A 13868-nucleotide genomic window follows, 5' to 3' on the forward strand; every position below is an offset into this window, starting at 1 on the left:
TATGCGTTTTTTTGGCCCACGATACTTTTTAAATCATAATTCCTTTGGTGGGCAGAATAATACCTCCTGTTCAAAGATGTCCTGGAATCAGTATGTTACCTTACAAGCAAAGAGACTTTGCAAATGAGGAGAGTTCCTGAATGGACCCAATGTAATTATTAGGGTACTCAAAAATGGAAGAGAAGAGAGCAAAAGGCGATATGACTACTGAAGAAATCAAAGTGACATGACGACTCAGCTCACCATTACTGACTTTGAGAAGCTGGAAGAGGCAAGTAAACAGCTACTTCCACAGAGCCTCCAGAAGAAATGCAGCCCTGCCAACTCCTTGATCCTAGTCTGGTAGCTAGGATCATTCTAGACTTCTAATCTCTAGAACTGTAAGATAATGAAGAAAGAGGGAAGATGGGGAATATATAAGATGGAGTCATTTTAACTAAGCTGCTAAAAATTAACATGAAGTTTGAGGCATGAAAGATTCCATTCTTGTTCTAACCTGGGAACATAAACTTTTTTTTAACTTTCCAGCCCTGTGTCAATGCTTGGATTTACAAATGGACTTCTAGATAACCCTCTGTTTATCCTCTAAAGGACTCACATATATATCCACCTGACATCCATTATCCAGACCAAAGGATGTGACCAAACCTCCTGGCATCCATCACCCTGACTGCCCTGACATATGACTGATAATCATCCTGGGTCAGTTGTAAGGCTAAGAATGCAGGACTGATAATTCTCAAGAATGTACTTTTTATTATAAGAACTTAACTTTTCTTTCTGCTTTGGAACACATTTTTGCCTTGCTATGTTCCCAGCTTGCAAACTCCAAGACCCTTGAATAAGTCCTTTCATTTATTTCCAGCCAACGCCTCCAGGCTCTTTGAGTTTCTTCAACAATAACAAATCTGTGTTTTAAGCCACTAGTTTGTGGAAATTTGTTATTGCAGCATAGAAAACTAATACATATGCTAATATATAAATGTTGAATGTTTTCACATAAATATATTGAAAAACAAATCTAGTGATATCAGAGATGCAGCTGCTCCCCTTTAAACAAAGGATTTATTTTTCATTTCACTGCAGTCCTTACCCCTCCCTTTTGTCTATACCTGACATACTAGTCTCATCTACATGACCTACCTAGTCCCTCTAGGTACTTAGGTTTTAGAACCCTGCCCTGAGCTCTACTGTCTCCCAAATAGTAATCGAATCTTATCCTTTAAAATACAAGCAAGTAAATCCAGCCTCCCTAAAATGATTAATTCTGTCAATTATAACAATCCTTTTGTTTGTATATGATCTAGGGCTAATTAGTTACTTCTCTGCAAAACTTATAGTGCATACCCACTATGGCTGTTTTGAGGACACTAAGTGACAAGTGCTTTCTCCAGTGTCTGGCACATGGTAAACAGTAAATGAAATACAGCTGTAATTAACATATAGTTGCCTGTCCTGCTGTTGAACACTTGAGTTATTTCTAATCTTTGGGAAGTAAAACTTCTGAACGCGTCACTTTTTCTTCTCCAATTATTGCCTGATGTCAGGTTTCTTGGAAGCACAACCAATACCTTCTACCTGTTCAGAGGAATCCTAGTGAAGTTTTGCAACCCTCCCGCCTCACCTGGCAGCAGCTCCCTGCTGACCTGCAGGGGGCGCCGCGTCCAGCCCAACCTGACCGGATGCTAATAAGCCTGGAGGCCCCGCCCCTGCCGGAAGTGCAGTGTTAAGAGGCGGGGCCTGCGAGCTGGGCCCGACTGCTGTGCGGGAGCCATGGCGGCCTCTGAGGCGGCGGCGGCGGGACCCGCGGCTCTGGCCTCGGGCGCCCCAGCCGTCCCGGCGGCCGCGAGGGGGGCCGCCGCCGCCTCGGGCTTGTGGAGACCATCCGGACGGCTGAGGGGCAGCCGGCCTCGGCCCGCGGCGGCGAAGCAGCAGCCCGCGGGTCCGGCGCCGCCGGCCGGGGAGTTGATCCAGCCGTCGGTGAGCGAGCTGTCCCGGGCCGTGCGGACCAACATCCTGTGCACTGTGCGCGGGTGCGGCAAGATCCTGCCCAACAGCCCCGCGCTCAACATGCACCTGGTCAAGAGCCACCGCCTGCAGGTGAGCCCGCCGCCCGACGGCGCCTCCTCAGGCCTGGCGCCGACAGAGCGCCTCGCTCGGGGGCGTGGGCGCGGGTCCTGCTCCCGGGGCGGCGCGGCCCGGGGTCTGGAATGCGCCGTGTGAGTCCAGCCTCCGCCGGCCTGCATCCGAGGGGGCTTCCAAGTACATAGGACGGGCCAAACCGAGGGGGGCGTCCCGGCCGGGGAAGGAGGGAGCGAGGAAGCGGGAACGCGTAATAATAGGAAAACACTGTGTCATGCCGGTCGGACCAGCCGGGACTACCGGCCTCTAACTTCGCGGCGCGGGCGTTGATCGCGGTAGTTCTCTCAGCAGCTTCGTGAGGTACGGACCTGCTGGTCTCATCCCATTGATGAGAAGCAGGTTACGGAACCTGAGTAGTGCAGGGATTTAAACCTGGTCTCTGGTCCGGAAGCCCGAGTGCTTTCCACCACGCCCACGAGACCTCCGTCGGGCCTCGGTCCGGCCCTGCGGTTGGAGGGAGCTAGCTGCAGACCCGGCTGAGCCCTAAGGGGGATTTCTCCCGTCTGAGCATCCCTTCCACCTCATATAAAATAGGGCGGTGATGTTCAACCTTTAATGCACATCTGTGGAAGGCTTATTAAAAATCCAGATGTTCAGTCCCACCCAGACCTACTAAGTCATAATTTCCCAGTCATGATAATTGGAGGTTTCCTTCCACCACTTAGAGCCCTTCTTGGCCAACAGTGACATAATTTGAAACCCTAAGTCACTGAAAGCAGTTTTGTGAGTATGGAGCTTTTGACAGTCTGAATTGGTTAAGGAGAAAGCTTAAATTGCCTGGTATATTGCATGTTTCTCCTTGGAAACGTCCTTAGGATCAGGCTTCTGATAAGAATTTAACAGCAGGCAGTCTAATAGCTATGGCAGATGTGTTGCCCATGAAGAGTAATCTTTTAATAGGCACCAACCGCACAGAAATGCACCTGCCTTCTCACAGGAGGATTAGGAACCCCACACAGGAAATGCACAGGGAGGCGTGCTGAGGAAGACCCTGCAGGTGGGGCTGCAGTTCTCAGAGGCGTTTGGGGTTTCCTCCAGAACACAAGTGAAGTAACTCTGGGAATGGGCTTCTCTTTCATGCTAACTTTTAACTAAATCCTTCCTTTTCTTAACCGTATTTATTTTCCTTAACCGTATTTTAACTTGAGTGGATGAATATACCTTTGTAGGAATTCTACAGCCTAATCCCTTGGTTCTCTTTAGCTCATATACAGTCGCCATCACCCACCTTCATCCCATAGCTAAGGCAGACATTACATCTCTGAGCACAAATGAAGCTGCCAGTCTAACGAGGACCGTCCTCGTGTTGGCTGAACAGCACTCGAGGAAGCACGTCTTAACACTGTATATTGTTCTTTTCTTTGGAATTGCTGTCTGGAGCTCTACATCTCTCAAGACTTTATGAAGCATCTGTTTAGCAGGAAGATAGCACTTACTCTCCAGGATATTGATAGTATGTATATAATAGGTTTATTTCTAATTATGTTTTTAAAATATGTAAAGTTCAGAATTGTGAAGATACCAATACAGAAGATATAATAGACCTAAGGAGGAGGAATATGTTTAAGGGAAATACAAACTTTGACAGATCTTTACTTGGACTTCAGCCTTTCAGAGTCTACATCTCCTCCCTTGCTTAGAACATGAGTAATGTCATTCTTCAGTTCTAGTCAGATTCATTTTTCAGGTTTTTCTGAGGACAGCACTCAAGATCCCTCTCTAAACTAAAAATGTTGAACAATGAAAATGGGCTTTTCTGAGTTTCCTTCCAAAGTCACTAGGGAGACCTGTTTTAGTAGGAATTAAAGAAATCTCGCTGAGAACCATCATGGGTTTTTTTCTTGTCAAACAGGCTCACTTTCCTGACTTATTCTGCCTTTCTAACCATGGTGCACAGCAGCCTCTGAGCACCTGATGTCTTGGGGAGGAGGTCCACTTTCTTTAATGAAAGTGACCTATGTGACAAAATAACCATATCCATATGGTAATGCCTCAGAGAGGCAAGTCTGTATTCTTAGTCTTGATCTGTAATAGAGGCTCTTGAATTCAAACATTACTTTTGACACTTGATGTTCTCAAAGTATTGGAAGGAGAAGGCATGATAAGGGCTGACTGGGATTTCCCCATGGTTTTAAAAGCAGTCTGTGTTTAGACCAGAGACTCCACTACCAGCCAAGTTCTGTTCTGAAGCTAATCTTGAGTATATTTGGTTTGCACTTTGCATAACATTCAGTGGAAATTTTCCCTTTCATTCTCTTGATTACAGCTACTTGCATATTTCTAGTTCCTCTCCTAATTTTTATTTTTTCAAAATATGGTAATTTTTATTCCTTCCCCTTTTAGTTGCTATATAGTTCCAATTCTATTCTAATCTTTCTTCATAAGATACCCTGCCCCTAACCAAATATTCCTTAACATAAATGATTAACAAACCCTTCTGAAAGATGATGGACAAGAGTGGGATTGTAAGGTAAAGGGTACATGCTGCCTTTTGGTTTTATGTGGGTTCTTAAGATATATGTCTGTATTTCATATCCAATAAGAAAATATGGAAATATCCTAGTTCAGCCTTGCCTAGGGGGATCCATGTAGAAATGAAAGCTGGTGATTCAGAGAAAGGAATAGTAGGAGTAAATGGACATTTCTTGTTTGTTAGAAATTCTTTTATTCGTTGTGATTGAAAGCTGTGAAAAGGACAGGAGAACCCTTAGAGAACCTTTTATCCAGCAACATTTATATTTTTAAAACATGACTTAGAGGCCTGGCTGGTGTGGCTCAGTGGTTGACCCAGGAACCAAAAGGTCACTGGTTTGATTCCTGTTCAGGACTCATGCCCGGGTTGTGGGCTCGATCCCCAGTAGGGGTGTGCAGGAGGCAGCCAATCAATGACTCTCTCTCATTATTTTTTCCCATTAGAAAATATTCACATCAAAATTTCCTGAGATGTTAACAACTTGAGGTTTAGCAGTAAACTGACTCATACTTGCACGTTCTCTCCTTTTTCGCCTGAGAGACCCATGACTGATGATACAGGTATCAGCATGAAAGGGTTGTTGAGAACCGAAGTTTTATTCAACAATTGAGACATTTTTTTCTGAAAAATTTGGTCAAGAACTGAATTGTTCGAGATGGGAGACATTCGAGAACTGAGGTTTGACTTTGAAAACTTTTAGCCAAAAACTCAATCACATTTAATAATAAGGGATTATTAAGATTATGTACAAGTTAATATATATAAAGTGCTTAGAAGAGTTCCTAACACTAGTAAAAGCTTTGTTAGTACTGGCCTTTATAATAATCATTAAATTTCAAACATAGCATGCTATATAAAAGTTGTGTCAACTAGTTTTAGCTACTTTAGGGGCAGAGTGATAATCGGAGAAAGTCACAGTGCTTTTTATCAGAAAGGCCAACATCATAGTCAACTAAGGCTTTTTTAGGAGTTCATACTAAGACACTGGGCATGAGGTAAAAGGGAAAGGAAGACTTAAGGATGATATAGAAATCTTGAGCCTGATAAACTGTAAATATACCACTTTGCAAATAGAGTAGATGGCTTCAAGTTGTTGACTTGAAGAACCTCTAGAAAATTTTTATGAGTTTTTAAGAGTTTATGTGCCCCAAACAGAAGACATGCCTAGAAGCAAAATCTCAACAGAGGAGAATGTTTTTCAGAATGACAGTTTGCAGTATCTTTTATACATTTGGAATTAAGGAGGGAAGTAAAGAAGATTACATGAAAATGGGAGAATGTAAGGCAGGAAAATATTTATGATTGGATCTGAGGGATGAAAAGCAGCATTTCACAGGGATGTTAACCTAGATGCACAAAAACAATGCACAGGGCTTACAAAGAGAAACTTTTACTAGGGAAGTTATAGACCTGAGGCATGACTATCCATGACCTGCCCAGTTAGGAATGTATAGTCAGATCACCCTGGGAAATTACTTTGTTAGATTTGTTACAGAATCCCTTTTTCATCCACAAAGGGAAGAGATTGTAGATTTAGAATGGGTAGTTTAAAGGAATAGATAGAATTTGAAACAACATGGTTTGAGCTGTAGTTCATACATCATAAAGTTTACCTAATTTAAGTGAATAATTCACTTACTTTAGCATTGTGCAACCATCACCACAATTCAGTTTTAGAATATTTTAATCTCCCAAATAAGATCCCTTGTCCCTATCTTTAGTCATTCCTTGTTTTTACTCCCAGTCTGTTGTATTGATTTTTTGAAAATAATTATTTAAAATAATTTTTCTTTTTCAGGATGGCATAGTAAATCCAACAATAAGAAAAGATTTGAAAACTGTACCAAAATTCTACTGTTGTCCAATTGAAGGATGTCCTAGAGGCCCTGACAGGCCATTTTCTCAATTTTCTCTCGTAAAACAGGTATTTTACTTAAGTATACTTCTCTGAGGATGAAATGCAAATGGTATAAACCTAGTGTGCATTCTAATTACTTAACCAAACATAACTAGAGAATTGAGCAGCAAGTTGTGTGAGGATATCCACCCAAAAGTATTCCAATTGGAAAATGTGAGTAAGGTATAATGCAAGTGAAGGAGACATGCCTTGTTCTGGAGGGAAAGATGTCCAGAAGTGGATTCAGAGAGAAAGAGAAAATGGCTAATTCAAAGAATGAGAACATGTGTACTTCTTATCTCTTGTGTGAATCTGTGCCTCCAAGGTTAGACAAGCAAAGGCACAAAGGAAATGTTCTCCCAAAGGAGTAAGATAAGGCAGAATTTCAGAAACGGCTATCTTAAGGGGAGGGAGGGGGCCCAGCAACTGGGAAAGGAGGTGATTCAGGCCTGGAAGAAATTGGCAGCTGATGCCCTAACCGGTTTGGCTCAGTGGATAGAGAGTCGGCCTGTGGACTGAAGGGTCCCAGGTTCGATTCCGGTCAAGGGCATGTACGTTGGTTGTGGGCACATCTCCAGTAGGGGGTGTGCAGGAGGCAGCTAATCGACGTTTCTAACTCTCTATCTCTCTCCCTTCCTCTCTCTAAAAAAATCAATAAAATATATTTAAAAAAAAAAAAAAAGAAAGAAATTGGCAGCTGAAATACTTCCCAGAGGGTTTGCTGGAGGGGGTCCTGTAAAAAGTATTGCAAAGACTTTTTATTCTGCCTGCAGCACTTATTTGAAGATCAGGACCTAAATGCTGGGTAATATGGATTGTTTCCAAAACTGTCTCCACACTTTTCACAAAGTAGAAGTGATAGGGAGAAGAGGCATATGATAAACTGCAGTTTGCCGGCTTCTACATTCTTTGATTTGGACTGCTGTGTTTTATCATGTAAAATCATTGTTAATTTGGGTATGTTGATGGTTTTTGAAATGTTTTGAGCAGTTGCAGTTTTTCATTCTGGTTCCTTTGTGTTCTTCCTAGCACTTTATGAAAATGCACGCTGAAAAGAAGCATAAATGTAGTAAGTGCAGCAATTCATATGGCACTGAATGGGACTTAAAAAGACATGCAGAGGATTGTGGCAAGACCTTCCAGTGCACATGTGGCTGTCCCTATGCAAGTAGAACTGCATTACAGTCCCACATCTACCGAACTGGCCATGAGATCCCTGCGGAGCACAGGTAAAGGGGAAGAAATGGTGGCCCAAAAGTCAATAGCTGTGGGAAGAGTTTCAAATGAAACTTCCTGGAAAGCTGTTAGTGTAGGAAGAAAGGAAGAATAATGGGGAAAAGGTAAGACATGGAAGAAGGGAACTTTCAGAAATGGTAGCAGTACTAACAAAGGATCCATGTCTACTTAACCCGGTTGTTCTTCCTTATTCTTTCTGCCAACTCCTTTTGAGGGTCCCTTAACATGAAACTATACTTCATTTTATTTATTTACTTATTTTTTTTATGCTCACTCAAGGATTTATTCATTGATTCCAGAGAGAGGAAGGGAGAGAGAGAAACATCAATTGGTTGCCTCCTGTATGCACTCCAACTGGGGATTGAACCCACAACCTAACTATGTGCCCTGACTGGGAATCAAACCCTGCAACCTTTGTTATACAGGAAGACACTCCAACCAACTGAGCCATCCAGCCATGGCTATACTTCGTTTTAAAGGCCAGATTTATATTTGGGATATAAGCTTCCTACTTTAGAAATGATAAAAGTTGCATTATTTAATCTGTTAGCATCCTTATGCTTACAAATTTAATTTAAGTTCTAGTACTTAGAGCTGTGTCTCCCCTGCCCTCCACAAAAAAGGTACGCTTTCTCCTTCCCTGTTTGCATGTTCCTGAACTTCTGCCTGCCATACAGCAGGCTCAGTTCTCAAAGAGGTGTAAAAGAAGGGATTTATCTTCACTGGGTTGATTCTGACCTCTTTTTACTCTGTCATTTTCAGGGACCCACCTGGTAAGAAAAGAAAAATGGAAAACTGCCTGCACAACCAGAAGTTGTCCAATAAGACCATTGAATCCTTGAGCAACCAACCAACCCCGAGACCAGACACTCAAGAATTAGAAACTTCAGAAATAAAGCTAGAAGCTTCTTTTGAAGACTCTTGTGGCTCTAATGCCAGAAAGCAGACTCTTACAACAGCTCCAAAATATCCTCAGAAATTGCTTTTACCAAAGCCCAAAGTGGCTTTGGTTAAACTACCTGTTATGCAGTTTTCTCCCATGCCTGTCTTTGTGCCTACAGCTGACTCCTCGGCCCAGCCTGTAGTGTTAGGTGTTGATCATCAGGGCTCTGCCTCCGGTGCTGTGCACTTACTGCCCTTGTCAGTAGGAACTCTGATTCTTGGCCTTGATTCAGAAGCCTGCTCTCTTAAGGAGAGCCTTCCTCTTTCAAAAGTTATAAATCCTGTTGCTGTTGAGCCGATTAGTACAGGTGTTCAAGTGAACTTGAGTAAAAATTCATCTAGTCCTTCACAAGAACTAGGGAACGCATGTCAAAAGAACAGCATTTCTTCAATCAATGTACAGACAGATCTGTCTTACGCCACACAACACTTTATACCTTCTGCACAGTGGGTCAGCCCTGATTCCTCTGTATCATCTTGTTCTCAAACTGATTTGACTTTTGGTTCTCAAGTTTCCCTTCCCATTAGTGTTCATACTCAGACATTTTTGCCCAGTTCTAAGGTAACTTCATCTAGAGCTGCTCAGACTGATGCGTTTTTAGATGCCTCTTTCCAGGCAAGTGGAATCTCCAGAGAAACTCAAACCAGTGGAATGGGAAGTCCAACAGATGACCGAGTACAAATGGACCAAGCTGTAATGTGCAGAGACATTTTTGAGAGTGTCCATTCATCATACGGTATTGCTACAGACAGTATTATAAGCAGCAACTTAGTAGGAGAGACTGTTACTCATGGTTTGTTACCTCAGAACCACCCTAAGACTTTAAGTCAAGATACTGAGAAATCTGCACCAGTTATAAACTTTAGTGCACAGAACAGTATGCTTCCTTCACAGAACATGACAGATAATCAGACCCAAACTATAGATTTATTAAGTGATTTAGAAAACATCTTGTCTAGTAATCTGCCTGGTCAGACACTGGACAATCGTAGTCTTCTGTCTGACACAAACACTGGACCTGATAGCCAGCTCCCATCTGGTTCAACCCAGAATCCCGCAATTGATTTTGATATCGAAGAGTTCTTTTCGGCCTCAAATATTCAGACTCAAACTGAAGAGAGTGGGCTTAGCAGCATGACCACTGAGCCAGTCTTAGAATCACTGGACATAGAGACCCAAACTGACTTCCTACTTGCAGACACCTCTGCCCAGCCCTACAGTTATAGGGGAAATTCTAATTTCTTAGGCCTTGAAATGTTTGACACGCAGACACAGACAGATTTAAACTTCTTTTTAGACAGTAGCCCTCATCTGCCTCTGGGAAGTATTCTGAAACACTCCAGCTTTTCCATGAGTACTGATTCATCTGACACCGAGACCCAAACTGAAGGGATCTCCGCTGCTAAAAACATATCTGCTCTAGAAAGCAAGGTTCAGTTAAATAGTACAGAAACACAGACCATGCGTTCTGGCTTTGAAACCCTGGGGAGCTTGTTCTTCACCAGCAATGAAACACAAACAGCAATGGATGACTTTCTTCTTGCCGATTTGGCCTGGAACACGATGGAATCTCAGTTCAGCTCTGTAGAAACCCAGACATGTGCAGAACCACACACAGTCTCCAACTTCTAAAAGTGAAGTCCGTGTGTGGAATGGCATTTACAATTTCCTTGATTTAGAAAATGGGGAGTGGAGACAACAGTATTAACTCTATTGAATGTAGTTAATACGCAGTTCTTCCGTTCTTTGAGGTTCTTTGCCTTTTGTACTTGTAAACATGAAATTTGTGTATAAATGTGAGTGTATTATAAAGTGAAGATGTTGACCTAAAAAGGATTGTATTGTGTTGCCTACATTTGCCCTTTCACAGCTAGTCTCTCCATCTTAAAAAAAGAAGGGGGGAAGGGGATTTCACACCTTTAAAACCCATCAAGTCATTTAGCTAAAGCCAAGCTTACCCGGTACCAGGGTACAGACTTTTCAAATATCCAAAATATTTTAGTCCAAGTGTGACTTGCTTAAATCACACCTAAAATATTTTTTACAATGCGTGTTAGAAATTCCTTTTCCTGATAGTAATACCTAAAGAAATTTGATGCTGTACCATCAGGTTTAAACACCTACGCATAAGTGGTTTGAGACTCCTCCTGTCTGCAGCTTCGGCTGCTTGACATCTTATCTCTTTTCTGAATTGCAGACACAAAAGAAAGCTACATCTACCTTTAGCTTTTCAGACAAATTTTCATGTAGTCATTGCCATCCCTTCTCTACGTGAACTATTATTGATACCAATGTAAGTGTACAGAAGTGTTGTAAAATTACTGCTTAAAGTAGTAGTGGCAAGTACTTGGTGTAAATAGTGATCTTTCTAATTGTGGAATCATGCCTATTAGCCCATACCAAGTGTGCCCTACAAACATCCCCTCCCATTCTCTAAAGTATGCCAGGGTGTGCTCCAGAACTGTTTGGCTCTTTGTCAAAGTGCACAGGCTGGATCTGAGTTTTGTCACTCTAAACATTTATTGAATATATATATATATATATATATATATATATATATATATATGACATACCCCCTAAATTTCATAACATCTTGAAAGAGGAGTGCAATCAACAATTATATTAAAGTGACTCTTCACCTCTCATCTTTTCCTTGAACAAGGAAAGACATTGATCTAGCAGGTATTGTTTGTGCCTTGAGGATAGCAATTACATAATAGATCCAGCTTCTGCATTTTGTTGCTTTATTTGTGTAGAAAAGGTAATACCAGCCAGTCTTCAAAGAAAACTGAGTTGAAGATTGCTTCAATAATCATCTATTTTGAGATGGGAGAATGGTCAAGTATGCTTTGGGGATTTTCTATATTTAGGAGATCCTTAATTCTTGATTGTTGGCCAACTTCCAGGCAAATAAAAATTAGTGCAGCCTGTAGGTTTTCTAACTTCACCAAAACAAACAAATGCTCTGTTCCTTCTGTGGCACATGCTTGTGCCGCTGAAAGTTAAATCCTCAAAACCTAAGGAGGGGACTAATAAGTTGTGTTGCTAATTCCTATTTCATAGAATTTTTGTTCGTCATGGATAAAGAACATATCTTGAACTCCACCTGGTAGATAAAAGTTTGCTTTGGTCACAGTTGCCTATGAATATGGATTTCAAAACAAGCATAAGCCTTAATTAACATTTCATTGTTTTAGAATCATCGCTGCCTTAATGTCCAAACACCTATTTAAGTCCTAGTAAAGGAGAAATGCATGTTTGTTTATGGCTTTTGTAAATATAAATGCAATGATCTATGGCTTTAAATTTTTTTGTTTTGTTTCTGTGACAGTGTTTGTTAATCCAGCCAATAGAGTTATTTATAGAAAATGGAGCATGTAATAGTTCATGTGTAAGTAAGCACTATTTCCCCAAAACCTTAGTTACCTGACTTGTTCTAAGAATTATTTGTAAAAACTCAAATTCGGTGATTAAACAGAAGTAAGAATTCTCCCTTTTTTTCTGTGAATTCTTCGACCTACTCATAATGTGACTTATGTTGTTGCCTTAATTTTTCAAACTCGTTGTCTTCTGAAAGTCACATGATAAAATGATTGTGCCTAGTTATTTTCATTATTTTACTTCTGATCATAAAAACATGCTAACAGTTTTCCTAATAGAAAATGAAAAGACACTCCATTCCAAAATTTCTATTTTGATGTAAAGTTTTTATTTTGATAAAAATTACACACCTTACAATATAAGCTTTTGGAAAATTTATTCAAAGGAAATTACTTGAATTAATACATTTGCAAAATGTGTCCATTTTATACTGTGACGACTTTTTGTAAATAATGTGGTTCTGGCTTAAGAGCAAAAAAGGGGGTTAGAATGTAAGTAGTTCTTTGCTTGGCCACTAATTTACAGGAAAATCAAATCACTGCTTTTAATTTCCTTGACATATAGGAAATATAAGGTAGAAAAATTTTGTAGATTTACCTGAAAGATGCCATGTAAGGTTTGAAGCTACTTTTGATGGGAAGAAAATGTATTAGTGCCAAACTAGTTGTGAAGTTGTGTTATTTTATTTATAGTGGCAAATGACAGGTTGATATTTACATGTCATCCTTTATGGCCTTAATTTAATTAATTTTTAACCCTCACTGGAGGATATATTTTTTTCATTGATTCTAGAGGGAGGTAGGCAGAGAGAGAGAGAGAAACATCAATGTGAGAGAGAAACATAAATTGGCTACCTTATGCACACATGGGTATATGCCCTGACTGGAACAGGAACCAAACCCACAACGCTTCAGTGCATGGAATGGCACTCTAACCACTGAGCACACAGGCCAAGGCCTATGGCCTTAATTTTAGAATGTCTATCTTAATTCCAATAGAAAACTGATCCTCGGAGCCTGTCATCTAATATTGACTGTGAAAAGAACTTACTATCTAGTATTTTTATTTTATTTTTAATATATATTTTATTGATTTTTTACAGAGAGGAAGGGAGAGGGAGAGAGAGAACTATCAATGAGAGAGAAACATCCATCAGCTGCCTCCTGCACACCCCCTACTGGGGATGTGCCTGCAACCAAGGTACATGTCTTTGACCGGAATTGAACCTGGGACCCTTCAGTCCGCAGGCCGATGGTCTATCCACTGAGCCAAACCGGTTAGGGCCTATCTAGTATTTTTAGATTAGTGCTTCTCAAACTTGTCCTCAGAAGGCTCCAAGTAATTTTGGGGGAGGGAGTGGATTTAGGGATGAAGCCTTTGAAGTCCCAAGTATTATGCAGTTCATTTTCCTTATATTTCACAGTATATGTGTGTGTTTTCTCATCTGAAGTGTGTTAAACTACCACTGATTAGATTTGACATGGAAGAAGACAGGTCTATCTTTGGTTTATACATAATCCAGCATCTAAAATACTTTGTTCAATGACATGAATTTTAATCCAGTTACTTAAGCAAGATGTTGGCTATTATAATGTTCTTTTTTAAAAATTTTATTTTATTGTTTAAAGTATTACAAATAGTAGTACATATGTCTCAGTTTTTTCCCTATTGACCTTCCCCCGGCCTCCCCATCCCCCGGCACATGCCCTCCCCCCCCCACCCCCAGTGTCTTGCGCCCATTGGTTATGCTTATATGCATGCATACAAGTCCTTCGGCTGATCTCTTACCTCCCCCC

At 41.1% G+C, this 13868-nt stretch overlaps 1 protein-coding gene across 1 annotated transcript; it reads left to right on the plus strand.

Annotated features, from left to right (window-relative positions):
* The first annotated feature begins 1509 nt into the window (after window positions 1-1509).
* ATMIN (ATM interactor) lies at window positions 1510-12180 on the plus strand. Its single transcript, XM_079800550.1, has 4 exons — window positions 1510-2100; window positions 6414-6539; window positions 7542-7741; window positions 8511-12180. Exons 1-4 carry the CDS (start codon window positions 1774-1776, stop codon window positions 10321-10323), a joined length of 2466 nt encoding a protein of 821 aa, XP_079656676.1. The 5' UTR covers window positions 1510-1773; the 3' UTR covers window positions 10324-12180.
* Window positions 12181-13868: the final 1688 nt, after the last annotated feature.

Source organism: Cnephaeus nilssonii, assembly GCF_951640355.1.
Source record: "Cnephaeus nilssonii genome assembly, chromosome: 20".
In the NCBI taxonomy this organism is placed as follows: domain Eukaryota; kingdom Metazoa; phylum Chordata; class Mammalia; order Chiroptera; family Vespertilionidae; genus Cnephaeus; species Cnephaeus nilssonii.

What these genes read in the sequence shown, in the direction of transcription:
- ATMIN (XM_079800550.1), top strand. Translation starts at nt 1,774, where the DNA reads ATGGCGGCCTCTGAGGCGGCGGCGGCGGGACCCGCGGCTCTGGCCTCG. An exon ending in TCAAGAGCCACCGCCTGCAG is followed by an intron (nt 2,101 to 6,413) that starts GTGAGCCCGCCG and finishes TTTCTTTTTCAG; the next exon opens with GATGGCATAGTAAATCCAAC. An exon ending in GAGATCCCTGCGGAGCACAG is followed by an intron (nt 7,742 to 8,510) that starts GTAAAGGGGAAG and finishes TGTCATTTTCAG; the next exon opens with GGACCCACCTGGTAAGAAAA.